Source organism: Drosophila elegans, unplaced genomic scaffold (genome assembly GCF_018152505.1).
Source record: "Drosophila elegans isolate 14027-0461.03 unplaced genomic scaffold, ASM1815250v1 contig_208, whole genome shotgun sequence".
Classification (NCBI taxonomy): Eukaryota; Metazoa; Arthropoda; class Insecta; order Diptera; family Drosophilidae; genus Drosophila; species Drosophila elegans.
In genome coordinates, this window is record NW_024545578.1 from 20761216 (window position 1) to 20788442 (window position 27227).

Sequence of the window (27227 nt, forward strand, 5' to 3'; positions counted from 1 at the left end):
AGCTATTAGAATCTTTCCTTATCTTAAAACGCATTTTGTCGCAAAACTTTTGAACATTTCAACATTTAATTTTTTTTTCTTTGAGTGTGGTTAACCCGACAACGGCATCTTTACTAATGAAGAATTTATTTGATTTTTATTTAGATTTGTAAAACTGTTTCAAATGATTTGAATTAAAAACATTTCTTTAAACGTAAGCCAAATGGAGTACACGCCTAAGTGCTATAACGCCCATGGGGCAAGTGACTGGTTATTCTTGGAGGTACTCACAAATTATGTACATAGTATCAAAATATTAGCACTACAATTGATATTTAAATTTCAAAATCGAGGCCCATGAGGGCATTATCGCACCCGCCAAATGACGTCGAAACGTCGATTTTTAGACAGGCTTTGCTTACCAGATGATGCCGACTCCTTCTCCTTGGCGGCCTGCTTCTCCTCCTTGCGTTTCCGGCCGCGCTTCGAGGTGCTCGGGTACTCCACCTCCTCATCGTGCTGGACGAAGTCGCTGTCCTCCTCGCTCTCGTTCTTCTTGCGCTTCTTCTTCTTGCGACCCTTCTCCTCGCCCTTCCGGGTCTTCCGCTTCTTGCCCTTCTTCTTCTTGCGATTATCCTCGGGATCGTAGTCATCATCCTCGTCATTCTGTCGGGATATCGATGGGGTTTATTTGGGATTATATGTGATATAGTTGTATAAACAACTATGGTACTACTTACGTTCGGCTTTAGAGGCGCATCGGAATCGTTGGACAGCTCCGCTGGAGGTGCATTGTCCTCCTGGGCCTCTTCTTCTTCTAAATAGGGGATCAAAATGATGGAATATGATTAGTGCTGTCCCACAAATATATCGCTATGCTGGGCGATCTGGATTTACCGTGAGTCATGTTCAAAGAGCTTCAATCGATCGGAAAAAAAAAACCAAGATAAAATAAAACCAATGGCAACGTTTTTTTTTTTTTTCGATTCAATATTTTATTTGATTCTATTTTTTTGCTTTTTTTGTCAAGTTTTTTTCTTTCTTCTTTTGTTGTTTGTGGTCTTAATAATTACTAGTATATAACAATATCTCTTTTTTTGTAAGATTTTTCATTCTGCTGGTCTTGTCAGCGGTTTTGCTCTTAGATGTACAATAATAATAATAATATTTTTCTCATGTCTCTTGATCTGTTTTACTCTTCTTCTTTTCTCGGCTTACACAATCATTAATCGTTAATAAGTTCCTTTTCAATTGCTGTGTTATAGTTCATGTGTGTCTCTGTGTGTTTGTTTGTTGTGTGTTCTTTGTGGGTGTGTTGTCATATGTGGTTTATTTATGTATGAGGGCGTGGCATTTTATATAAAACTAGTAAGTTTCTTTTGTTGCTTATCAAATGTCAATGTTGTATATATATATATATATAGATATATATAGATACATATATACATATATATGTATATATTTAGTGGTTTTTTTTTTTTGTTGTTGTTGTATATAAATTGTATATATGATTTTGTTTTTGTTGTAATTGCTACGAATCGATTTTAAACGCTTGATTTTTTGCAACTTGATCTCAATGTTTCATTTGATTTTCCCTTTCGTTTGTTTTCCTTCCCCTACTACTTAAATATCATATATAAAAAATATTGCAACGAAATAGCTAAAATTTCATGGTTTTCTTCGATTTCGTGTTAGTTTTTTTTTTTTAACCTTCTTTGTTTAGGTTTTGGTTTTGTTTTGTTTTGTTTCGTTTCGTTTCGTTTCGTCTCCCCATCGTCTCCGTATTTTGGACACTAGAGTTTCAGCAAATAATTTGATAATTTTTAAGCGACTTTATCATCTCTCCTTTCACATTTGCTTGTATTTTGTTTAAGTTTGTTGTTATTATTATTATTTTTTTACTTAAGGAAGCTTCCGTAACATGCTTAGAGTTGTCCTAAAACTAAAAGCAAACAACTTAAGGGGTCGCCATAGCTGTGATACAACCATTAAGTATATCATTTCTATTAGTCCTCTCATAGTTTTGAGCAATAACTAGTCCAAAGCCGCAAATAATATAAATAAAGTCTCTGTCTTCGGTCAGTTCTGAAAATGTCCCTATTTGTTTAGTTTTGACACTGTTTACAGATTGGAAAGGTACGGTACGGTACGGTACAGAATAGTACAGTACAGTACAGTACGGTACGGTAATGGTACTGCTGGAGTTGGCTAAAAAAAAATATAAACGCTACGTACGCGAAACAAAAACCTGTGTATAATTAAACACAAAAATATATAACAAATTAACTAGTTATCGATAAAACAGAAGAATTTTTTTCTACACAAGCCGTTTAAAAGTTCAGTCTATTGTTTAGAGGCACGCCCGCATGCAACACCACCAAAGGGAAATATATAATTTACACACATAATCGCATATTTAATGGGGGTTGATAAGACCAACGAGGTATTTGAACTGGTTGTAAACGATGAAGCGACTGCACGATCTGAATGTATATCCTTGAAATTTGCTCAAGCAGCCACTTCATCGTTTACGACCAGCTTAAAATATTACGTTTTGTATAAAAACCAAAGCTGTAAATTGGTTCTGTTACAATTTTCACTTTTAAAAAAAAAATTTATTTTTTAAAATTTACAAATAGAAAACCCTTGGAATATTAGGAAGAAAAAAAACTAATTCTGGCCAAAAGAGAATATCTTAAAACAGAGTTCGGGTTCGGTATTACCAACTTTCCCAACAATATGCAATTGATTTTCTGGCTTGTTTCTGTGGTGCTCTCTTTTTCTCTCAGTGTGTATCTGTTGTCTGTTTGTTGGTTACGGTATTCAATTGTGGTCATCGTAGGCCTAGGCAAACATTGGCTCAATATCAGTTAACTCTACTCGCACCCAATCCCGATCCCGATTCCGATCCCGATTCCAATCCCAAACCCAAATCCCACTATAAACCTGGATCCTGGACTTTGGGCACGTGCAGTCGACAGCAGCGAGGACACTTTGTGCTGGCCTACTCGCTCGCTATATCTCTCTCAATCTCTCTCGTTCTCTACACAAATCTAAAACAAAAGCTATGCCCAAAAATGCAAAAAAATTTGTCGATGAGTGTGTACTATGTGTGTTTGTGTGTGTGAGTGTGTGTGTGTGTGTGTGTGTGTGTGATACATTTTGTTGATCCTTTTTCTTGTGTGAGGTGTGAGTGTTTGCCGTTTGTAACAAATGTTAAACAAAAATCAAGAATCAAAATAAGAAGAGTCTCTAGATTAAAAACGAAAAACATACACGCTATATTTAAAAGTTGATAATAATAATATAATAATAATAATAATTATTACACACAAAACGCAAGGAAAAACACATGTGTTTTCGGTTTTTGTTTTCATTTAGTTACTTATGCCTGCGCTTATTTAAGCTGCTCAATATGCTCAACAAAAAATTAAGTCTACAACTCGTTCGTATATAATTTTTTTTTGCTTTCGCCGTTGTTGTTTTTAAAAATATTGATTTTGTTTCCTCCTCATCATCTCGTCTTCTTCTGGCTTGTTGTTATGTATATAGTTCATATATGTATATATGTATATATTATATGTGTGTAGAAATCGGTGGCAGCAGAACTCGCCCGCCGCCTACCCTCGTTTTTAATGTAATAAAAATTATTTTACGCGAAAGTTTGTATTTTTTGTTTAGTTTTTGTTAACATAATTTCAACATTTTTTTGAAGGTTTTTTTTTTTTGCTTGTAGTACAATTTTCTTTTAGAACGTTTTTGTTGGTGTTTTTGTCGGTTTTGTTGATTTGTTTGTATGTTTTTTTTTTGCGTTTTTATTATAATAGTTTGTAGTATTTGTAATAGTTTCTTGCTTGTTTTTGCCTTTTTACATGGGGGATCAGCGGATGGTCATCAAAGTAGTCCCAGCAGCAGGATCAATAGCGTGCCTCATCGTCATCGGTATTGGAGTTGGAATCATCGCAGTCCTCGTCGTCATCATCGTTGGAGTCCGAGCTGTCCGAACTGTCATCCGAATCGCTTGCATTCTGCTGATGTTGCTCCTGTGCATGGTGCTGTTGCTGCAGCTGCTGCTGCTGCTGCTGCTGTAAATGATGTTGCTGCTGTAAATGATGTTGCTGCTGTGGATTGTGCTGCTGATGTTGCTGCTGCTGCTGGGGATGGTGGCGTTGCTTATGCTGCTTCTGTTCTATCGTCTCCACAGCATGGTGTTGCCTCCTCTGCTGGTCGGCTAGCCTGGCCGCCGCCTCCGCCATGGCCACCGCTGGATCGGGAGCTGGAGGCGCCACCACTTCCGTAGCCGTCGTGACCGCCACCGGCGTGGCACTCATCAAAGTCTTGTCATAGTCCATCACCAGCTGCTTGATGTGCGCCAGCTTGGCGTGCAGGTAATCAAAGCGCTGCTTGTCCTCTCCAATGGTGCGATCATTATTGATCCGCTCGTACTCGCACACAATCTGCCGCTTTATGTGATCGTAGTCCCCGTATCCGTTGTCGCAACGTCTTGCGCTCTCCAGACGCTCGGACAAGTCCTGGAAGCGGTTGCGCACATCCTCCACGCGCATCAGCAGCTTGCGGTACTCATCGTAGTCGCTCTCGAATTCAGTCTTGTAGCGCCGCCGCACCTCCAGCGTCTGGATGGGCACGTATTGGCTGAAGTCGTAGCGGGGCATCGAGGATGAGTCCGCATCCGCGGTGGCATGGGCATAGGCATGGGCAGCAGCCGCCAACTGTTGCGTGGGCGACGGATGCTTGGCCTGCTGATGGTAATGATTCTGCTGCTGCTGTTGCGCCTGATGCGGCTGCTGTTGCTGCGGCTGACGTTGCTGCTGCTGTTGCTGCTGCTGCTGATGTTGCTGCTGCTTTTGTGGGTGCTGTTGTTGATGTTGCTGTTGTTGCTGTTGCTGCTGCTGGAGGGACGAACGCGAGTTGGAGGAGGCTGAGGATGAGGGCGGCGGCACTTGCTGATAGCCAGAGTTCGAGGCACTGGAACTCCTCTGCCGCTGACCATTTGCTCCACCACTGGGACCACTACTACTCGTCCTTTTCTTGCTGTTAGAGGCGGCATGTTTCGTGTTATTGCTGTTGTACGAGTTGTAGTCGCTCTGCTGGGGCGGATTACGCTGCTTGCTGGTACCGGAACCGGAAGCGGATGCAGAGCCCGCTGCAGCAGGCACAAAACTGGCCGCCAGCTTGGGCGGCGTCGTCGCTGAGGCGGATGAAGATTTGCTGTTACTGCTGCTGCGGTTCGACGACATGGCCGCTGTTGTCCGCTGGCGATCCTGCTGCGTTTCGTAGCCACTGGAGCTGCTTGAATTGCTGCCCGTGGAGTTCCGCTTGTCCTTGTTGCCACCACTATTGCTGGCGCCCGCCATCGCAGAGCTGCCTCGCCTACTACTGCTACTGCTGCTGCTCCTTGGATGATGCTGTTGTTGTTGCTGCTGTTGCTGCTGCTGTTGCTGCTGCTGCTGCTGTTGCTCAATCGTTTGCTGCGTTGCTGCTGCCGTCGAGCTCATAAACTCCTCCATGTTGTCCAGCACATTGTAGCTGAGATCACTGGTGCTGTGATCGTCCAGCGGACCCGGCTGGCGTTGCGGCGGTGTATAACGATTACGACTGGAGGCGGACGAGCCCAGGGACATGGACACCGCAGCGGAGGAGTACGATGTGCCAGAGGGCGGAGTGTCCTTCTTGTAGTGACTGATGCGCTGCTTTTTGGGCTGCACAGTGCTGAACATGGTCTCGTCGTACTCGAGGCTTGTCCGCTTCAGGCTGCCGCCGCCCGCTCCACCGCCGCCGACTCCGCCAGGTCCGCCATTCATGGACGGCGGTGGTGGACTGCCCGTGTGCGTCGATGTGGGACTCTGGCCGGACGTCGAGCTGCCCGCATCCGAGCTCATCGGCGGCGTCAGGTTCTGTGGCTTGCGACGCTTCAGCTGCTGCACTTCCTGCTCGCTGAAGAAGGGCCAATTCTCGTCCACATCGTTCCACATCTGGCGGCGCAGATTGTACGTGTTTTGCGACATGGTGCTGATGTCCATGAGTATGTTGGTGATCTGATTGCGCTCCCGATCCCGAATGCCCTCGTTCTTGAGCCGCGCAAAGAGCTCTGGTTTCTTGAAAGCCTTCAGGGCCAGCAGGTGGATGAGCCGTTCGCGTATGTTACGCCTAGAGACATCCGACATCTTGTTGCCGCCCGACGACTTGTTATTGGCACTCCTGGAGGACGAGGAGGAGTTGGAGGAGGTGAGGCCTCCGCTTGGCATCTTGTTGCGTGAGGAAATGGCTGATGATGCTGGCGCACCTGATGCTGCTGCTGATGCTGGCATGGCATCCCTTGGCGAGCTGCCACTCAGGTTGTTGTAGCCCTGCGAGATGCCGTTGGCGAATGTGGAAGCTAGCGAGGAGGCGGCGCCTCCATTATAGCGACCACCACCACCAGAACCGGAGCCGGAGCCATTGACTGTGCCGCTGGCGCCCAGCGTGCTGGGATTGGGCGAACGCGAGGCAAACGCGCTGGAGGAGCTGCTGGATCCTACGCCTAGGCCATTAAATGGCGATGAACCTAACTTACGACTATGGTTGTTGCTATTAAAACTATTGCTGCTGCTGCTGTTGTTGTTGTTGCTGTTGTTGTTGTTGTTGTTGTTCCCACTGTTGTTGCTGTTGCTGTGATGATGAAATGCCGTCGTCGTCAAACCGGAGTTAGAGTTGGAGGAGGAGGAGGAGAAGGAAGAGGAGGAGAAGGCTGAGGCGGTAGAGGCGGATACGGAGGCTTGAACTGCAGATGGCGGCTTCTTCACCTTACGCCCGATATCCGACTGATTCGGTTTAATCTCCCTGATGCACTTGCTCTTCTCCGTCTCCTCGGCAATGGCCATTTTTGTGCGTGTCGTATCGTAGACATCGTCATTGGCATGGATCCGCATTCGCAGGGTGACCGCTCCGAGGACTCCGAGGTTCTGTTGCTGCTGCTGAACGCACTCCAGCGTTCCCTCCATATTGTTGATGGTGAAGCCAAATTTGCGACCACCACCACCACCACCGACTCCTCCTCCTCCGGCCGCGTCGCCGCCATTGCCATTAGCATTAGGGATGCCATTAGCATCCGTCGCTGGTCGCGGGAACTGGATGACGCCCGTGTTGCCCACAAACTGGATCTTGGCCCGCTGGCCGGGCTGCAGGCGTTTGGCGTTGTCATCGCGCTGATATTCCTCGATCGCACGGAACGCGGAATCGGTGAGCTTGACGATGATGTACTCCTTGCTATCATCGGTGTAACGGTGGCTCTGGGACATTCCATAATTGCCGGTCGATAGTGCATTGGGCAGGCATTTCGTTGACGCAATCGAATTGGTCATAACGTGCGCGCAGCTAGCCGCCAATTAGATAGCAATTAGATAGCCCCTCGATCGTTCCCGGATAATGGATAATGGGATCGGCGGTTGTTGGAAGGTTGCTGTCTGCTGCTTGTTGGTCCAGCTTGGAAACTGTGAAAAGGGGGCTGTGTTCGCTTGGAAGGTGACCGTTTGTGGACGGGAAGGACGGGAAGCACTTGTTGTGGAAGTTGTCGTCCTGGAAGCTGCCTTTTGAAAGTCCGTCTCTCCTGTTGTTGTTTTAGTTGTTAATTCTGTGCAAATATTGCTTCAATTTAGTATGTTGTAATCGTAACTGAAATTTACGTTGTTGCTAAGACGTGACACACATGCACATCGCTCTCTTTTACTCTCACACAAAAACACTAACTATAGACTTGATTTTTTTTTTTTTTTTCGTTTTTAAGCTGAGCTTACACACAAATATTTTTTTTTTGTTCAACGAATGCAGACTCTCTTTGTATTAGCTGTAAGAATTTCACTTCCGTATGGCAAAGGCAACAATATTTTATAAATTTACACTTTCAAAAAGTCATATTCTCTCTCGCTCTCGCTTGGTCTATCTGTATGTGTGTTGCTTGCAAATAACACAATTTCTTTTGTTAAATAATATGGTATTTTAATTGGGTTAAGGTAGGCATGTATGTTTGCTCTCTTGTCCCTGTTTTTGTTGCTTTTGATGTTACTGAGCAAGGGAGACGGGGGAGGAGGCTTTTGATCTACTGCTCTCTTCTGCCCCTTTGTTTTTGTTGCTGTTTATAGTTGAAAGTGCCGCAAGTAACGACTCCTGCGCCAGGTGTCAATATGTGTGTGCGTGCGTGTGTCGCGTGTCTCTCACTCGCTCGCACTCGCACTCGCTTGTATGCCTGGACGTTTGTATGTATGTAAGAGAGCACCTCAGGTCATAAGCAAAATCAAAGACAGCAAATCAATCCCCTGCACCGTTCGCACACGTCCGAGACTGGCCTCGCGTTCTCTCACTTGCTCAAACGACGATCGCAGGCAAGCGCGTTGAAGCGAGATGACTGCTGGGTTTGATTGGCTTCTCCGCGACTTGTTGTTGTTGCTGCTTGATCTTTTTTTTTTTTTCCTTTTCGCTTTTTTCGCTAAAAATCATCTGTGTTTGTACGCTGATTTTTATATATTTTACTGGCACTGGCTCTGCTTATTATATTTTTTAGTTGCACATAGATACATAAGTACGTTTTGGTCTATCGCAGTGTGCACTCACACACACTGAATCGTTTTTTTGCACACGCACACGAAATTAAAATTTAAATTTCAGCACTTGAAATATTGTTTAATTTTAATGCCTTTTACCACTTTTTGTGCTGCGATTGTATTGGGTGGCACTCACGCACACATAACCGTACGCTTTACGCGTTCGGGACACTTTTACTCAAGACATTTTTGGTTAGGTTAAATGTTGGTACTTTCATTTGAAACTGTTCTGAATTTGTCGTTTTCTTATTTGTAGTACTTTTATATATGTTTTTAAGTGCAGCTTAGTTGCCTTCTCTTTTTTTTTAGTGCGTCTGTGTGTGCCAAGGTATCTTAATCAACGTACAAAAGGTATCTGCTAAATGAAATCGAAACGAGTTGCTTTCAAGTGGTTGCCCGTCGCTAGCTGTTGTTGTTATTGCTGTTGCTCTCTTTGCACTCGTTTATTACAAGTGAGAGAGAGAGAGCGGAAGTAGCGAGTGATCTCTCTTAGTTAATCTCTTAGGCTCTCTCGCTTCTTTATTTTGTACGTGCCTTGTATCACTTGCCGTCTTTTTAGTTGTTTTTGTTATTGCCAGTTAAGCAAAGCAAAGCAGAAATGAAAACAAGTTTGCAATATTATAATGTGCGCACTTGGCACTCGTCAATCTCTTATTTTTTTACCTCTCTTTTGGAGCGTGTGTGTTTGTGATTTGGGCACGTCTTAGCAAATATTACAAAAAAAAAACCATGCTTACATTTGGTTGTGTGTATGTGTTTTAGCTGGAAAACTGCAGGCGGCACTATAAGAAATAGTTCAGCTTAGACGTGGATTAACAAGCAAACAATGCACGGTGTACTTACAATTGATTATGTATTCTACTAAAAAACAGATTGCTTTTGCTGTTGAAACAGCTGTTTTGCCACCTGTATGCCCCCACACCACGTCACACGTAGTTGTTTGTGCTGCTCTCTCCCTGCTCTCTTTCTCGCTGCAGCGAAAAAGTTCCAACAAAACAGAAAGAAAAAAACAGCGCAACTGCAACAACAAGCGTGTGCCAGTCGCAATCAGCTGTTCTGCGCTCACTCGCTCTGCACTCTCGCTCAGCAGTGTTGGTAAATGCGAGTGGGGTCGATTGGCTGGTGGTTAGGGTATCGGTCAATCGATAAAGGAAGCAACACACGGAAAAATGAGCTTTAAATTTGGACGTTGACTTCTGTGTTGCTGCAAAGTTGTGACCAGTTTTAGTATAAAATCACGCTTATGGATTTTTTTTTGCATACTTGTGGGTTGTGATTGTTGCCTTTCTGAGCATGTGTGTTGTATATTGGTGATTTCTGCTTCGTCGCCTTGTTGATGCTTTGTCTTATATTAACTCTACACTTTGGTAATAAAAAAAAGTTAAAACACTTTAGTATTTTATTTGCATTGCACTTGAGATTGTTTTTTCCACTCTCCCATTTCACTGCGTAACCGTTACTTGTGAGTTTTTCTTCTTTTTCTTGTTTGTTTTGCGTTACGCGATTCGCGATCATACGTTTTCGCGCTCAGCTGTTTTGTGTTTACGTTACTCGCTCTAGCCTCTCGCTGCTCTCTCTTACTCTCCCTCTTTATTCAAGGTTCTCTTAGCAAAAAGAGCAGCGCGCACGCGACATTCGCTCCGTCATAATTTTGACCCGTTGTTGTTGTTATGGTATTTTTTGTTCACTTTTGACATTTTTGCATACGAAAATTTTCCGCTTTCAGGTAGATTTACCGTAGCGCAGATCTTCTAACATTTATGGTTGAGTGTGTGTTTGTTTTGAGTGTTCGCATTTTCGTCGTGCCTGTTTTTCAGCCTTTACCGTTTTTTTTTTTTTGCCTGGCTTATCTCTGTTCTGTTTGTTTTTTCGCTAGGAATTTGAGCCGCACACACACGGTAACGCGTGCTTATATGTACGTAAGGTAAGTACTTGTTTGTATTCCACAATGAAACTATATTTCTATTTCGTTTTTCCCAACTTGCCAGTGGTTAAAAGTAAGGTAAAACAGACAAGGGCGCACACCTGCCCGTGGGAGGGAGGGAGAAAGCAACAAACTGCTATAGACTGGCCGGAGTGGAGAGGGAAGATGTAGTTTTGCCTCGGTGGAAAAACCCAGAGTACAACTTCCCCTTATTTTACCCAATGTCCCACGAGGAAAGGATGCCCATAAATGTGGTTTAAAGAAAAGCCTCTCAAACCCATATTTCGTCAAGGTTAAAACTCAGAGTTCATATATACACATAGATGTGCTTATTTATTTATGCATGTAAATTCATACAATTTTTAAAACTCTTAATAAGTTTATATTTATTTCAGTCAAATAATTTTTTAATGCTGTATCAATGTAAACAAGTTTTTGAAATTTTAATATTAAATTCATTAAAAAAAATTATTCACTAAAAATAATTCGATTTACAAATTCTTTTTTTGTAGAAATTTGTATTTGCTTTAAAAAACGTTTAGTTTGAAAAACCTTTTCTTACAACATTCTTCGAAATAAAACGACTTTTATATTCTAACAGCACGATAAACTCAATATTATACCTTAAATGTCAAAAGTCATAAAAAGTTAAATATATATTCTGAGGCTCTACAATTCTAATTTCAAATTTGAACTTTAAGTGAAGTATTATTTTCTTAACCTGAACTGTAAATACAATACTGTCCCTGAACGGTCTGCATGTGTGCGTGTGGTTGTGTACGCCTCGGTAACAAAAAATTCGCAGTCAACTTTAAACAAATTAGCTGAAATATACTCAACTGTGCATATAAAACAACAAAGAGTCGTAGCGCATTCACCAAGCAACCATAATAAAATTTCAAGTTTCGTTTTTGTTCAAATAGCATTGAGGGAAAAACGCCGAAAGGCCAATGCACTGATACAACACAAAGTGAGGTGAGGAGAGGGATGGGAATGAGAAAAGGAATAGGATGAGGATGAGGATGAGGAAGAGGTGACGGCACAATGTCAGGGGCAAAGGACAGACAAAAGGAAATGCGAGGATTTCGACAACAGCTGTTTGCCGCAGGAAACAGAAGCCATCAACCGCTAAGAACCCAATGAAAAGGAAAGAATATACAAGTAGGAAGGAAGTGCACGATCCAGACATTGAGATACTCAGCAATCAATACAGGAGGATTAGGAATTTTAAAGATTACGAAAAATGTATCTTAAGTAAATTTGGTTAGAATTAATCAAAGATTTTTGAGATGTGGTAAAGTCAAAAATTGAGTTGTATTTTAAGATACTATTAGAATTGACACATCGTTTGCAAGGTCAATTCAATAATAATCATTGGTATACTATTACATTTTATCTTTACGGACAATAGAGTATTCGATTAGATGGACTATTGAGGTGAATTTGGTTTCATTCTATCAAAACAATATACCCTCACTATGAGGTGCAATAAATGGAATCTTTTTGAGAAAGATAGACTAAAAACGTGTGCACTGGAATGCTCAAGAGAAGAGACAAACGCACACGCTCACGAACGTCGAAACACGCTTCCTAAACCCGCCGTACAATCCATTCCCCTAGGTGCATACAGATACAGATACAACCACATATATATGTGAAAATGTATAATCTCACGGGTGGAAAATAGATGACACACTCGTCGCTGTGGTTCTACATACATACATACATATACATATGTATGTAAGATACTTGTACTCGTAGAGCGTTGCAGCTGTCAGCTGTGCACGAGCAGTTTTCTTTGTGCTACACTTCTTTACAACAACAACAACAGCAACAGCAAAAGACACACGAGTGATAACAATGCCCAATGAGGAAATGGGGCAACAAGAAAAGCAACGGGGACGGGCCTCTCAGCAATGTTTGTATATTTGTTTATACTTAATCCATAGGTTAGGGTATGTGTTATAGGAAATCTTTGCAGTACACACTAGGGCAGTCGCCAGCTACGATCGCTTACAAATACCAGAACGATCGATCGGTAAAGCGACCGACGAGGGCTAGACTACAAAAAAGAAAATGCAAGCATTGCGTATCAAAAGAAATGAAATATGAGGTTCTTATCAGGAAGTTGAGAAAACTATGGGATACGTATAAATACTGCGCTTCTAGGAAAGGCATTCACTTGCAGAAATGAGTATTTTCCAGAACTAACTAGTATCATATTTAAGTCCCAAGTTATAAAGAATTGTCATATTATCTTATCAGTGCTTAGACAGTTTTTTTTTATTCAGTAGATGCAATTGGACTTAAATTTAATTTAAAATTGCTACAAATAATTATAATCAGATTTCTAAAAAAGAAGTACAATTCCAGTGAAAAGAGTTTGGGTAAATCTTGGCAGTTCTTTCAATAAACAATCATGAAATTAATATTTTTAATTAATGGTCATTATAAAAATATTTTTCTTAAGGAATGGTCGGAAAAATTCGTTTTTATTTTGAAATGTAAGTTGAGACATTAAATATATAGATTCGTAGGAAACGGAAAAATATGTGTGTATGTTTTGCACACATTGTTCAAACTGTTCAATCAAATTGCAAACTTTTTAAAGTATTCCACGTTAATGGATGGAATCAACAGACTTTGCACCTACTAATATCAAAGAAAAAACCGAAAGAAACCCAAGAGTGCTTGAAATGCAACCGACTGAGAGCAACAACAGCCATACACACGAAAGTAATCAGGCCAGTACATACGAGGTGTGCGAGTGTGCGGAGTGAATAATCAATTGCCGGAGCAACCCGATAATGATGGCAAACCGACTGGGGCTCTGGATCTGGGGACCGGACAGCCGCGAACGCCTTATTGGTAATTGCCCACACGGGAATCCCAAATGCCTTGGACGGACATTGTACGACCAAACATACAGACATTTTTCGTATTGTTTTTCCCCATATCGGTGCATTTTTCGTATTGAGAGAGGAAGAGCGCAGCGAGAGCCTAAACCTCATACACATCTATTTTATATGTATAATAAAATGGCAATATTTTAAATTTTATCTTCGGTGGTGGGCTATTTATAGTCGAGAAAAAACAACAAGAAAAACGCCAGAGAAGGCACCCACAACAAAATGAATACGCTCTCTACGCCAGCATTTATTTGTTCGAGTGTGTGAGTCACACATCAAGTGGGAAATATTTTACGATAAAAAGTAAAAATAAAAAGGTGCTAAATGCCGTCGCACCGCACTTGAGTTCAGATGCCGTTTGCCGGGGTTTATTTTCAACAGTGCTGCACCGCTTGTAAATGGCGTTTATCGAAATAATCGATAAATTATATCGAAAGCATAATCTTTAACATTTCCCCTTGTTAAATTAAATTTGTTCTACAATAAACTACCGTTGTTATGTTTATCAAACAGTTAAACCAAAATTCAAAGTATTTATGATATTTAAAATTTACCCACAAAGTGGACTTTCAAGGAACTAATTGTTCAATCAACTGAGTTAACTATAATAATGACTAATAGTTCATAAGAAAAAGCCATGAATTATAATGTTGACGTAAATCATTAACAGCGGCTCGGTAAATGGTTTCAAGAAATTTACTTCCACGTGGGAAATACTAAGCTTGTTTTGAGGGTGCAATTAACTAAGTGTTTAGAATTAACAAAACCTATGATGCACACAATTCATTCTAAGCTTATCTGAAGGCACTGAACTCTATAACGTCAGCAGCAACAAACGATATATCGAAAAAAAAAATAAGCAGAATAAGGCACATATAAAAAAGTGCGTACAATGAACTTGTAGCCCGTTCAAATTCTCGATCCAGAATGACAAAAACAAAAAGGAGCTAACAGCTGAAGAATCAAAACTGTTCGTTCAACGACCGATCATTGCATAATTCAGATTCGGTTTTTTATAGCAAAAAAGTGAAACGGAAATGCGTAAAGCTCTTAAATACTGATATGTGTTTGAAGGGTTACGGGTGATTCGGATTGGAAAAACATTGACCGTGAATTGGCATAAATCGGAATTTCAACATACGCCGACATAGGCAATCCAAGATTAGATTGGGGACTTTTTTGTGTGAGCTTATTTACGTGACATCGTTATCTCTACGTTGGAAGGCACGAAAACCAATGTACCAACCAATTCGATGGATAAAGAAAGCTTTTAGCAGCTGTTTGAAGCCTAGAGAATTTAAATAAAACAAAACGAGAAACCACTTTGAAATGTGTTTTCTACGAAGCCTGTATTAATGAGCATCTCTCGTAGAATCTGGTTTTTTTTTGGGTCCAGTCGTCAAACGAAAACAAATACAAATACAAATACAGCCCGACAATAAAAAGCAATTTAAATTTAATCAGAAAAACACACTAAGAGGAGGATATAAAAACAGAACTACCGGCACACGTTTTCAGTGATTTTATTTACGAAGCTTGCGGCTGTAACATGTTTTTAGTTAATATTAGAATCGAACTAGAAATTCACCATACATTTTAACATTTAAACATGATTTTTGCAAAATATAGGTCTTTTGGAATTCAAGTATGTAATTTGCCACTGTTCAAGTACTAATGACATTAAAAGAAATTAAAATGAAATAAAAATCCTGTAATTTGGTACTTAAATTATTTAACAGGTAATTATTTTCATTAGTTGTTTAAGAATATAATAAACTGTTAATTATGTTTTGGACTGTACATTATAAACTGTCAGCAAAATATTTCCATTAACTATTTGATTTGAATAAGCATTACTGTAAAACTACTATTTTTGAATGGTTTTTCGACTTCAGCTAATTTAAGCCCAAATCAACAGTCAGCGAATACATCTTTTGGGCCAGAAAAATATCACCCAAAACGCTTCTGGTTGCTAACTGGTATTCGTTAATCTCTTTGGCTCTATTCAATTTAAATAATAATTAAGCCTCTGATTTTCAAAAACAAAAAAAAAAGCCAAAAATAAATAAATAAAACACTTTGGAAGTGGCGCAGAGACAAAACTTCAATAAATTTCGAATAAAAACTTTTTATATGTGGTTTCGTAACGACAACTCTCGGCTGTGCGATATCTTCAGCACAAATACATATCCATGCTAATCAACGAAAAGCAAAAAACAGCAACAAACAACACCCAAAAAGCCCGAAACACTGGAAAACCCGATACGAAACATGGCCAACTGAAGTGGCGAAGTGGTGGAGTGGAGTGGAGTGGAGTGGGGTGGTGGTACTAGAAGGCTTTTGCCAGTAGAGAAAGAAACAACCAGACCAGAGATTCGGATTCGGATTCAGATTCGATCCGATACGAACCGCGACGAGAGTGAGCGGCATTGTGGCGATGGTGCGGTGCTCAAAACGTTTGCTTCGAAAACTTGTCTTCCCAGATTCAGTTTGGATTTCTTCTTCTTATTGGAGCAGCGGCAAGACGAGACCGACAACAACACCAAAACACAAAACATGAAGGAGGGCCCCCGAAAGCCGAAGTTGGCAATACACTTGGTATTAACATTATTGAATGTATGAAAGGAAGGCAAGCCGAATTTCAGCAACTAAAATAACAAATTTTTTTTTCATGAGAGCTTTAAGCCGTTATTTTCAATTATTTAACCATTACCACCATTTAAAAGAATATTTAAAAAAAAAATGTCAAACACCAATGTCATAATAATTTTTATGCAAAAGGCTTTAAAATTTAGAAAATAAACATAGTAAACTGTGTTTGGTATGGATGTTAATAAATTTAGGATTTATTATCTATTGACATTGAAGTGCATTTTTTTATTTTACATTTTTATGCTTTCCTAGATTTTGTTTTATTATTAACGCAACATCAACAACGCAACAAAAAAACAACCGTAGGCCAGTGAAGACTATACATACAATAGAAAAACATTTTTTTATAGAAAAACGTGAACTTTGACATGCAAAAAAAGTTTATTTATCTGGGTGCCACACTTACTATTCACCCAAAAGTACCCGATTTTAGAGTATATATAAAAAAAAAAAACAGCAGTAAGCAACAGTGTTGGCAATTTGGAACTGGACTACAAACGGACTTGAAAGAAACCAAATAACAACAATAACAACCACCAACGGAGCGAGTCGCGACTGCTGACTGGTATTTCCCTCTCTGGCTTGTTATGAATCTGTTGTATTTGCTGTTGTAGCCCCTGTCTTTCATTATAAAAAATGAATATACATTTTGTATATACTATATGCGTACAAACATACACATCGCACGGACGGACGGACACACTTTTAAATGTATCTGAGGCTATATCTTTAAAAATTACTGAAGGTCAGTCAAATTGAGCGTACAATCAACTTTTTAATATTTCATTAAACCAATTTTACTGCTGCTTTATTGGATGTATTAAAGTTATATCCCATTTATAACTTTGAATACAAAATGTATTGAAGGTGTTTTTAGGGTCGAAGAATATGACTTTGGAAATGTTTAAAATTTTTAAAACTACTTTATCATCGATTTACTAAATATTGAACATTTAATAACACTTATTTTTCGCTTAACAACTTGTATGCAAACGCAGGCAAATTATAGCTCCGAAATCTGTACAAATTAGCACTTGCTCGCTTGCTTTCGCTTCCTTTCTCTCTTTCCACCCAATAAGTAGGTTGCTAATTGAACTTCCGCAGAATACTCCACTTCTATGACAACCTATTGTGTGTCATATACACACACGCAAACATAAAAAGTAGCTTTTGAAGCGTCGATTTTGGCCATCACCTTGCCTTGTCTATATGTCGGAGTTTCCGGTGTCTGTTGCCATTATATTTAGCCGAAAATTAAGCCAAATCAGAGCAGTAGGCAATGTGTTCCCAAGAAACAAAGAAACGACCTTTGAATATAAATTAAAACAAACTAAGAGACTAGAACTTCGGGTGGAAGGCCCAGTTCTTTTGATAGCAAAAAAATGTTTCACTCTCAAGAATCAAATACAATTTTAATTATATTTCTAGATGACTCGTTTAAAAAGTGTGAGTAACCAAAATATTATTAAGCGATTTACATTTTAATTGTTAAAAATATATACTTTTTAATGTGTCACAGTATTCTTCACCCAAATGTTATTTTTTTTTAGTTTGTGCATGTGATCTAAAACTAGTCTTGAATCGAATGTAAGTTAGTGGCACCACTCATCTCAAAATATGTAAAAATACATTTAATACTTTTGCATAGACTTAATAACAAATAACTATTTCAATTTGCAAGCTACCAATTTATATGTTATTAATTAATGAATTTGTAGTTGAAGCAGACGGCAGCAATCGCTAATCGCTCAAGCCCTGCGATTTATGCTGTGTGGTTGGTTTTCTTATCAAGTACAATTTCTGAGCCATCGAAACGAAAGAGCGGGTTGGAAAAAATAACAAAGTCAGCCCTCGAGTTGCGTTTTTTGTAGAGTTGAGTGCACAAAACCCAAAACCCAACCCACAAACGAGCCATAAAAAAACCTCGCGCGGTATGCATGTGAAAAATAAAAGATACGAAAAATTATATAAACATTATAGGCGAGCGTGAGTATGACTAAACCGACCACAAGCAACAACTACACTGCATACTTACATATAACTACCGCCGCAAAAGCGAGAGCAACAACAACAACTACAACTGTAGCGATATGTAACAAGTCGGGTGGCAACAACTATAACAAAAACCAAAACAACAACTATAACAACGAAAACGAGGGCTTGCTGTCAACTACTTTTGTTTTTGTGTCTTGGGTTGGTAATTTTAATGTTGGTTTTTCTGGTTTCTCAGCTACACGAAACTATGCCAAAGTTAACGACAGATTACAATAATCACAAAATATTCAGGTGCGGTCAAAGAAGTCTCACTAATGTTCTTATTATTTGTATAAGTCAGGCTTATTTAGAAAAAAATAATATTTAACCCTTGAAAAGTTCTTATTTGTATGTAAAATCGTTTATTTTAAGTCTCAGAATAATTTAAATGTATTGGGGCTTGATTTTGAAGAAAAAATATTCAAAAGCAAAACAAAGTTTGAGTCACTATATTTAAAGGTTTTCTTTAATTCGTCATAATGGTATACATATTTAATAAGCTAATTTCAATCGTGACACATACATTAAAAACATGATGAATAAGTTACTGAAAATATGACCAATTGAATGTTAGCGTTAGATCTGATCCAAGCCATGAATTTTTTGATATCATGTCACTTAGAAATTTCACCAATAAATTTGAATAATGAATTAAAAACATAATTTTAAAACCCATTCTTTGGTTTAAGGAATTTTACTGTGGGTTTCATAAAATTTTTGTGAAGTAAACAATGCTAAGACTCTGACCGCCACTGTGAAAAACAAAAGCACATACAAAAAGTGGGCGATGGCAATGTCGTCTACAACAATTATGCACTTTGTTGGCAATGCTGAGCTAACAAGCTGTCGCTTTGGCTTAGCTATCGACTAAGTGGCTAATTAGACAACAGTAAAGCGCAAAAATAACCGATTGAAGCGATAATTTCGATTATATTAGTTAATTCGATAAAAGAACAGGAACGACAGAAATACGTTGAAATGACACAAATAGATTCGCGTGCTATTGATGTATCTGGTTGCACACCCAGTAAACATACATACATAGTTGTTACCATAAACCTATTTTCGGTGACAATCGAAGCACAAATTTGGCTTTGCTGTGGGCCGCAAGCGGAACCCGATAACAATTACAAAACTATTGAACCAATTAAGTTAAGGCTATTAAAAACAACAACAAATCAACATTTTGTGGCAAAACAAAAAGAGAGAAACAAGAGAGCCAAAGAGAAACAGAAACGGAAATCACAATGGCGACCGTACCGATGGCAAGCGAAAAACACTACGAAACGAGTCAACATGAAATGAAACGGCATTTGCCATATGACCATTTATGTTTCGGCATTTTCGCTGCGTAAACATTTCCATATGCAAATATTAATGACCTTCACTTTCACCTCCCGTCCTTAAAATCATTAAAATGCAAAAGATGCTACCGGAAAGTAGGCTGATATAAATGCTAATGAAATATTTCTTGCAAAGTAATTGTATAAAATTCCTTAATGTGTTACCCGTTAAAGACAAATTCATTTCTTTGTGCTGATAACGAAAAAATAGAGCTATCATAATTCATATTGAGTTCCACAGCGATGCAAGTTCAAATCGGGGTTATTATTAAAGAGCTGTTTGAATCTGACATTTCGTATTTTAAACAGTCTTAAAACTATCAACACAAAGGTTGGAAGTTCGCCAACGAGTTATAATTTATCATTGCAAAGATCGATCCAAAAGTGTGGCAACCCTCAAAACGAAAAAACCGATAAAAGTGATCAGTTCAACAGTTGATAAGCTTCGATTATTTTCACATTCCCACACTAGTACATTTAAGATTTTAAAAATAAATTAACTCGTACACAAGCTTTTGCATATGGCTTTGATTGCGGTGGCGGTGACTTCAAAAAAAAAAAAATCATTTGCTGCATGAAATTTGTGACAGTGTGCGAGAGTGATGTGTTTGCATCTGTGTTCGAATAATCTAAAACAAATAGCTGTGAAAGCAACAACAACAACAAATGAAACTCGGCCTTCTCTCCGAGCGACAAGACAATTACTGTAAATAGGTAAAATAACAAGACAACCAGCAGTTGCACAAATATTAAAAAGCACACAGACACAGCCAACCACACGAAGCCATAGGTATTACCGTAATCAATGTCAAATGCTTCCGATTTCGAATGTGTGCGTTGGTGTACTCCAACCGAAAGCAACAAAAACACCATTGGAAGAGCGACACACACGCTCCCATCAAAAAACGAGAGAGACAGAGCGAAGATACGCGTCAAATGTCAAAATCGAGAGGAGCAAAAAAAAAAAAAACAATCGACCTAGTGTTGTTCTATTTGAGAGAATGATTTTCAAGCGAAATGAACGTATTGAAAGCTAAAATAATATTTACTTTTCCTATTTGTGTTTCATAGTTTTGTGGATTTTAAGCGCAAGTAAACTTTTTGAAATGCCAGCACACATACATTTATATATGGATATATACATATATATATGGCGGATATAAAAAAGCACCACTTGTTGTTGGCTTGATTGAATGCAGTGCGTGCGAGCGGGATGGCATGTTGTAGTTCGCCAAAGCAAGGTAAGATCGCCACCAATACGGCGGCAAATGCACCTCACACTCGTATAATATACTTTCACTTCTTGTATTGAATTTTTGATTTTATTTGTGCTGGCGCCACGTTGTTGTTGCTAGATATGGGTCTTTAAGGCAGATTTATGCAGTCGATAACTGCAAAGCTTTTGGTTGAGAAAATTAAATACGAACAGGGAATTCTGAACATAAAGGGAAATCGAGAAGAATGTTCAGCTCACAAAAATAAATGAATACTACATATGTATGTACATTTACATTTAAATGGAGTATATAATATATTGCTTAATATTTTAATACCAAAATTTGAGTATTAAAAAACTCGAAACAGTTGCTACGTACCACAATAAAAATATATATAAATGAAAAAATATATATACGTCGCTTCAAATACTTTTCCTCCCTCTGACACCCTTTTATTGTTGCATTACTGCACAAATAGTGACAGTCACTAATACAAACACCGCCTCTTCATCGCTCCACCTCTCTTTAGTCTTTTGCAATTTATGCAATGTCGCATTACTCGCGATTGTTTACTTGTAGTAGAGTAACTGTGTTAGAATAAACACTTTCATCAACTTCTTAACATAGATCATAGAAAATTGAGCGCAGAACCGGCAAGTGGTGAAATCAAAGAGAAATGGACAAGAACAACTGTAAGCTGACGTCACAACCGTAAGAGTGAGGCTATAAAGTGAGCATCTTATCGATATATCGAAGGATAACGACAGCGGACCACAAATCCAATTAGAATGGACTGGGGGCGGGGAGACAAGTGTTAAAATTAGACACTGAAAGTTGCTCCCACGCTCATTCTCTAGGATAACTTCCACATACATATACATACACACGCCCACAGTGCAACAGCGTCGAATGGAAAAAAAAAAGAGAGGCGAAAATGGGCACAGGGACAGAAGAGAGCAGAACGTAGACAGAAGAGGAACAGCTGCGAACGAATTAACATAAATTGTATGCGAAATTGGGGTGGATAATGCTGTTTTTTGTTACACGGCGGCGGCATATTGTTTATCGGTTTTTGTACAAACTACTCTACATTCCAGCGATTTCCTTGCAGAGACAGAGACAGACACCCTTCCACTGTCACCCCTCTCTTTCCTACACTCTACGCTTTTCTTCTTCTTCGTCTTACTTGTGTGTTGGCATATTTTGGTTAACTCTTATAAAAATGCTTTTTCTTCTTTTTTTTTTTTGGTTGTTTAACAGGCACTTTTGTATGATTGTAATCTGGTTACTATATTTTGTACTAAATTAATTAAACCGCGTCGGGATTGGGGTTTTTTTTTCGTTAGATCGACAGAGACGGGACGACGGCGACGTTTTGCTGGAACGCGCGTGCATAACACGCACACATACAGATACACGCGAGAGAGTAGAGAAATCAATCAAGAGAGCACGTCGGCGAAGGGGGGAGTGGAAAAAAATCACATATGTATGTGCGTCAGTGGAAGTGCGACAAGATTTTCCACAATATTCCACGCATCTTTGTTTCGTTTCTTTGCATATGCACATTATTGCTTCGTTTTTTTCTCGCTTTGCTTTCTTACACAATACATATATATATATATATATTGTGGTAATTTCAGGTTTTTATTTTTTGCACACACTCATTTTTCTTTTTAATTATTGAATATATTACGCACTGGATTTCTGGATTTGCACTGGCAATATCGATAGGCGGTGACGAGTAATGCACGTATTTCCCTTAATTAACAGTTTTCGCTACAATTAATAGTGTAATCTGTTTAACAAAAACTCAGAAATCACGTCATGGCTGCCACGTCCAAGCAACAATGAATGTAAATGGTGGCATGCAAGGCTGTCTGGGGATTTTCGTTTAGCCCTGAAAGGGGCACACTTTTTTAATGAGATACCGTATAACGAAAAACAGTCATACCGCAAATACTGCCACACCATCGGAAAGGTAAAAACACCGTCATTTTCTTTGTTTCTAATTGACCACTTGACTAGATATAGGTAAAAACAGTACTTAATTTTTATATGATGACAGAGCTTAAATCTAAAACATAATTTATATATTTTCCCGACAATTCGACAACCAAAACAACCATGAAAACAGATGTTTTGCTGTGCGAGCGGGACGGATATAAGGCTGCATTCGCGAATCAAGAGAACACAAAAATGCAATAATAAATGTGTGTGGAATGGAGGAGGCGCAAAAGACCAGAAAAAAACGCGCCACACATGTAAAAATTTCACAATTTGCCGTAATATTTACAGTTACCTATGCGTGAAACAATGTCTTTCGCCAATTGGCATTATCAGCAAACAATAAACAATAGGAGAGGGACAAGCACGCTGCGCGGCTTTGCGGCTCTTGAACATGACCACGGTTCTCGACCGACCGACTGAATTTTTTCACGCCGACTTTTGGCCGACTAAAACAATGCACTCACCCTGGAAATTATCGTCATTCTCTTCCTCCGATGCCATGCTAGCAGTCGAATGCAACTTTTACGCTATTTAAGCACACGAAAATGGCTTAATTTTCACAACAAATAATTAAGCACACACAGACACGACGAGAAAAAAATAGACAGTTGTAAGCGGCTTCAACAAATATGGCGGAGCGGAGAGCGACAAAAAAATTGAGAGAGACAGAGCTGCAATTCGATAAAACGAAGCAAAACGGTCGCACTGGCCGTGTGTGTGTAGACAACGACAACCCTGTTTGAATTTTGTTTAACCAGCCTGTCTTGTCTCGAAGAATTTTTCACCGAAAAAAAACCTTGTGTCTTGTTTTCTTTTGCAAATTTGCTGTATAAAACGCACGAGGAATGTGCCAAGTTGTTGGTAAATAACCTTTACTTTTTAGTTCGACCCATTTAATTGCGAATTATGTCGTCCATTATCACGCGCAAGGATGGCGACGTCGACGACCAGAAGTTGTCCAAAAAGCGCGCTGCCGCCTCAGATTCCGGAGGCGGTAGTGGCGCCATCGAAGCGCCCAAGAAATCCCGCTTCGATGTCCTGGAAAAAAATGGCGGTGGTGACCAGAAAGAGGATGCGGCCATGTCCGCCTCGCTGAGTTCCACGCAGATCAAGCTAATGATGGCCCATGCCCAGAGAGAGATCGAGGAACGCAAGCGGGCGTTGAGCAATCTGCGCGACAAGGATCCCCTGCTGGCATCCGTTCCCTCGATTGGAATGCCCGTTGCCCTGGCCACCCAGGCCCTGTCCAAGAAACCCACGCCCGAGGATTCGGAGAAGGCCAGAAAGATAGCCGAATTGCAGGCGCAGATCAGGGCCAAGCTCACCGGCAATTTGGCCAACTTGATTCAACCCAATGCAGTGGCAGCCGCCGCTGCAGCTGCTGCACAGGCACAGGAGCGACCCAAGCCCCTGATCCTGGACGAGGAGGGACGCACTGTGGACAAGAGCGGTAGAACCATCAACATACCCACGGTGACACCCACTCTAAAGGCCAACATACGCGCCAAGAAGCGCGAGGTGTTCCAACGCCAAACGGGCTTGGGTGAACGCAGTGAATCCGGCACTTCTGCGCAAGAGGAGGCCATCAAGTACTTTGACGATCGCATAGCCCAGAAGCCCACGGTGAGGAACAAGCGGACACTGCGGTTCCATGAGCCCGGCAAATTTCAGCAGCTGGCCGAACGGATGCGAATGAAGAGCCAGTTGGAGCGGCTGCAGAACGAGATTTCGCAAATAGCCCGGAAAACGGGCATCTCGTCGGCCACCAAGCTGGCGTTGATTGCTCCCAAGCAGGACATGCCCGACGATGTGCCCGCCATGGAGTGGTGGGACTCAGTCATACTCACCCAGGACCTGGAGACGCTGGACGAGGAGAGCGGTAAGATAAGCATTCGCCAGACGGCCATTAGCAACCTCATAGAGCATCCCACACAAATGAAGCCACCAAGTAAGTGAATACCAAGCAATGCTTTCAATAGAAACTCAAAATCGTTCCCCTTTAGATGAGCCCATGAAGCCGGTGTATCTGCCCGTATTCCTTACCAAGAAGGAGCGCAAGAAGCTGCGTCGTCAGAACCGTCGCGAGGCCTGGAAGGAGGAGCAGGAGAAGATCCGCTTGGGATTGGTGGCCCCACCAGAGCCCAAGCTGCGCATCTCCAACCTAATGCGTGTTCTGGGCTCGGAGGCCGTGCAGGACCCCACAAAGATGGAGCAACATGTCCGCGAGCAGATGGCCAAGCGGCAAAAGGCGCACGAGGATGCCAACAATGCCCGCAAGCTGACCAGCGAGCAGAAGAGCGAGAAGAAGCAGCGCAAACTCAGGGAGGACACCAGCTGCGGCGTGCATGTGAGCGTGTATCGCATACGCGATCTGCAGGACAACCAGAGCAAGAAGTTTAAGGTGGAGACCAATGCCAAGCAACTGCAAATGACCGGCAGCGTTGTTTTGTTTCGCGATTGCTGTGTGGTTGTCGTTGAGGGTGGTCCCAAGCAACAGAAGAAATACCGCCGCCTCATGCTAACGCGCATCAAATGGGAGGAGGACCTGGCGAAAGGCAACGACGGGCAGGATGTGCCCAACTCGTGTGTGCTCGTTTGGGAGGGAACTAGTCAGCGTCGCCACTTTGGCGAAATCAAGTTCAAGATCTTTCCCATGGAAAAAATGGCCCGCGAGTTCTTTCAGAAGCACCAGGTTGAGCACTACTGGGATCTGGCCTACTCGGGCGCCGTCCTCGAGGCCTCCACGGATCAGCAGTAGAAGGAGTCGCTGGAGATGCGACGAAAAGCATTCTAGGAACTACAAAAAAAAAAAAAACTACGGTACTAAAAATTCACTTTCGAAAGGATAAGAAGTCTGAATTGATGTTTTAAAGCGCCATGCATTTAATATGTACTCTTTCTCGGAGCTTTTCGAAACCTTTGGAAGTGCAAAAAATATAAATAAAAGTTTTGTCAGGACTCAACACATTCGTTGTATTTGTTTCTAGGAAGCTACTGCCTGTAATTCTGCTTATTCAGAAATTTCTAATCTGTTTACTCCTTCTAGTAGAACAAATTTGTCCAAAATATCCTTAGATCCTTTTACCAATTAAGAGAAATTACTGAAAAATACGAACAAAATCGAAATTTTATTAGCTAATTCCTCTTAACATAAGGATCTTCCTTAATGTTGGACTGGATAAACTCGTCCAGTCCTTGCGTCTTTAGCTTCTCGATGATCTCCTCCAACCGCTGATCCTCCAGGGCGCTCTCGGCCTTCTCGCGCAGGTCCAGTTCGTGCTGCTCCTTGACCCGCTTGGTCAGGACACCTCTGACCAGCTGTCGCAGCGACTTGTTAATGGCTAGCGTGTAGTCCAGCAGTTTAACATAGGTCTCAGGACTCAGATATCCGCACTGTTGACACTGGGCGATCTGTTCAAAGGTGTCCATGCTGGCGGTGATGATCAGACCGTGCTCTTGGACAGACGGGGGCGTGGAGGTTTCACTGGTGCCGCTATTGCCGCGATGCTTCCACAACAGCTCCTCTACCTTGGCACTGGGATTAAGGAAGACGTGATCCCGAAAGATACAAGCCGTGGAGGCCGTTATCAGATCGTATGTGGAAATTCCGCACTCCACCAGGGCCACGCCGCAGCAGTTGATGGCCGTGCTAAGCAGACAGCCATCATCGTCTAGGATCAGCACCCGTATGTCCAGCTGAAAGTTGAGGAACTCCGTTCGGCAAACAACTGGCTCCAAGGCCTTGGTCAGCATGCTGCCTAAGTGTCGTTCGCGTTCCGCCACCGATTCCAGATCCCCCGTTGCAAAGGCCGCAAAGTTCACATAACAACTGAGCACGCCCATGTTCATCCGGCGGGCGCTGGCGCGGATTAACTCCTTGGGGGGAGCCACAATGGCAAGTACCTTGGTGTTTCCATACTCCATGTACGCGGAGCCCCTCACAGTGGTCAAAACCCCGGCCCGAATAACTGTAATTAGGGATATCTATTAGAACTGTAAGATTAATTAGGGAAGTGCTTTTAACCAACAGGTGTTCCTGGGCGCCAGTTTAGTGGGCTCCTTTGCCGGCTTGGACAGACTCTCAAAAAAATCATCGCCGTCCTTCGGCGTTGTGTAGAGCTCCTCCGCTATGGAGGCTCCATCGAGAAGGCTGTTCTTGGTTTGGGTCACTCTCAACATATTACTTAGTAGTCCTCTCAATTTAAACGAAACGTAAACAAACTAAATTCACATGTGAGCCAAAAAATATGGCTTTAGTTTTGTCTTTTGAGTAAAATACTTTTGTGGTATTATTAGTATTATTTAAGTTTTTTTCAGTATGTTAGAAACAGAGAAATTACCAATTTGGTAATGAATATCACAGAGGAGCAGGATTAAAATAGATGGAATATGCCAACATCAGTGGACACATCAAGAGCAGAAGAACAACTTTCTACTTGCGAATGTCAAAAATATATTTAGTAATAGTAATAGCTATTTTGTTAGCGGGAAAATTCAAATTTCTGTTCTCTTCCCATCAGTTTTGGTACTTTTAGATAAATGTAAGAAAAGCCGTCACAACCCAA

At 41.0% G+C, this 27227-nt stretch overlaps 4 protein-coding genes across 7 annotated transcripts in view; 1 reads left to right on the top strand and 3 right to left on the bottom strand.

Annotated features, from left to right (window-relative positions):
* Nucleotides 1-23270, bottom strand: part of LOC108142339 (chromodomain-helicase-DNA-binding protein Mi-2 homolog) — a 30292-nt gene extending 7022 nt beyond the window's left edge. The window contains exons 1-3 of the mRNA XM_017266094.2: nt 23127-23270; nt 720-796; nt 402-645 (exon numbers count right to left, since the gene is read on the bottom strand). Coding sequence (XP_017121583.1) covers nt 402-645; nt 720-796; nt 23127-23163 — 358 coding nt within the window. The 5' untranslated portion in view covers nt 23164-23270. The remainder of the gene's footprint in view (nt 1-401; nt 646-719; nt 797-23126) is intronic.
* LOC108142340 (RNA polymerase II elongation factor Ell) lies at nt 3734-22505 on the bottom strand. Of its 2 annotated transcripts, none has more exons than XM_017266096.2 (5): nt 22353-22505; nt 9840-9933; nt 9420-9780; nt 9314-9358; nt 3734-7609 (listed from the first exon to the last, which is right to left on the bottom strand). In XM_017266096.2, the coding sequence occupies exon 5, from the start codon at nt 7338-7340 to the stop codon at nt 3897-3899; it is 3444 nt and encodes a 1147-aa protein (XP_017121585.1). In that variant the 5' UTR covers nt 7341-7609; nt 9314-9358; nt 9420-9780; nt 9840-9933; nt 22353-22505; the 3' UTR covers nt 3734-3896. The 2 variants fall into 2 exon arrangements, with proteins under 2 accessions (XP_017121585.1, XP_041564388.1); XM_041708454.1 differs by having other exon boundaries at nt 9840-9938.
* A 106-nt stretch (nt 23271-23376) lies between the features above and the next one.
* On the top strand, nt 23377-25625 carry LOC108142341 (U4/U6 small nuclear ribonucleoprotein Prp3). 3 transcript variants are annotated; one of them, XM_017266099.2, is made up of 3 exons: nt 23377-23523; nt 23593-24610; nt 24666-25625. In XM_017266099.2, the coding sequence occupies exons 2-3, from the start codon at nt 23743-23745 to the stop codon at nt 25418-25420; spliced, it is 1623 nt and encodes a 540-aa protein (XP_017121588.1). In that variant the 5' UTR covers nt 23377-23523; nt 23593-23742; the 3' UTR covers nt 25421-25625. The 3 variants fall into 3 exon arrangements, with proteins under 3 accessions (XP_017121588.1, XP_017121587.1, XP_017121586.1); XM_017266098.2 differs by having other exon boundaries at nt 23377-23519; XM_017266097.2 differs by having other exon boundaries at nt 23377-24610.
* Nucleotides 25626-25771: 146 nt separating this feature from the next.
* Nucleotides 25772-26933, bottom strand: LOC108142342 (exosome complex component MTR3). The gene is made up of 2 exons (XM_017266100.1): nt 26691-26933; nt 25772-26630 (listed from the first exon to the last, which is right to left on the bottom strand). The coding sequence occupies exons 1-2, from the start codon at nt 26839-26841 to the stop codon at nt 25798-25800; spliced, it is 984 nt and encodes a 327-aa protein (XP_017121589.1). The 5' UTR covers nt 26842-26933; the 3' UTR covers nt 25772-25797.
* Nucleotides 26934-27227: the final 294 nt, after the last annotated feature.

Excerpts from the sequence above, each read along its gene's own strand:
- LOC108142341 (XM_017266097.2), top strand. The coding sequence starts at position 23,569 with ATGTCGTCCATTATCACGCGCAAGGATGGCGACGTCGACGACCAGAAG. Across the intron at positions 24,611-24,665 it reads CACACAAATGAAGCCACCAA|ATGAGCCCATGAAGCCGGTG; the intron begins GTAAGTGAATAC and ends GTTCCCCTTTAG.
- LOC108142342 (XM_017266100.1), bottom strand. The coding sequence starts at position 26,841 with ATGTTGAGAGTGACCCAAACCAAGAACAGCCTTCTCGATGGAGCCTCC. Across the intron at positions 26,631-26,690 it reads ACTGGCGCCCAGGAACACCT|TTATTCGGGCCGGGGTTTTG; the intron begins GTTGGTTAAAAG and ends CCCTAATTACAG.
- LOC108142340 (XM_017266096.2), bottom strand. The coding sequence starts at position 7,340 with ATGACCAATTCGATTGCGTCAACGAAATGCCTGCCCAATGCACTATCG.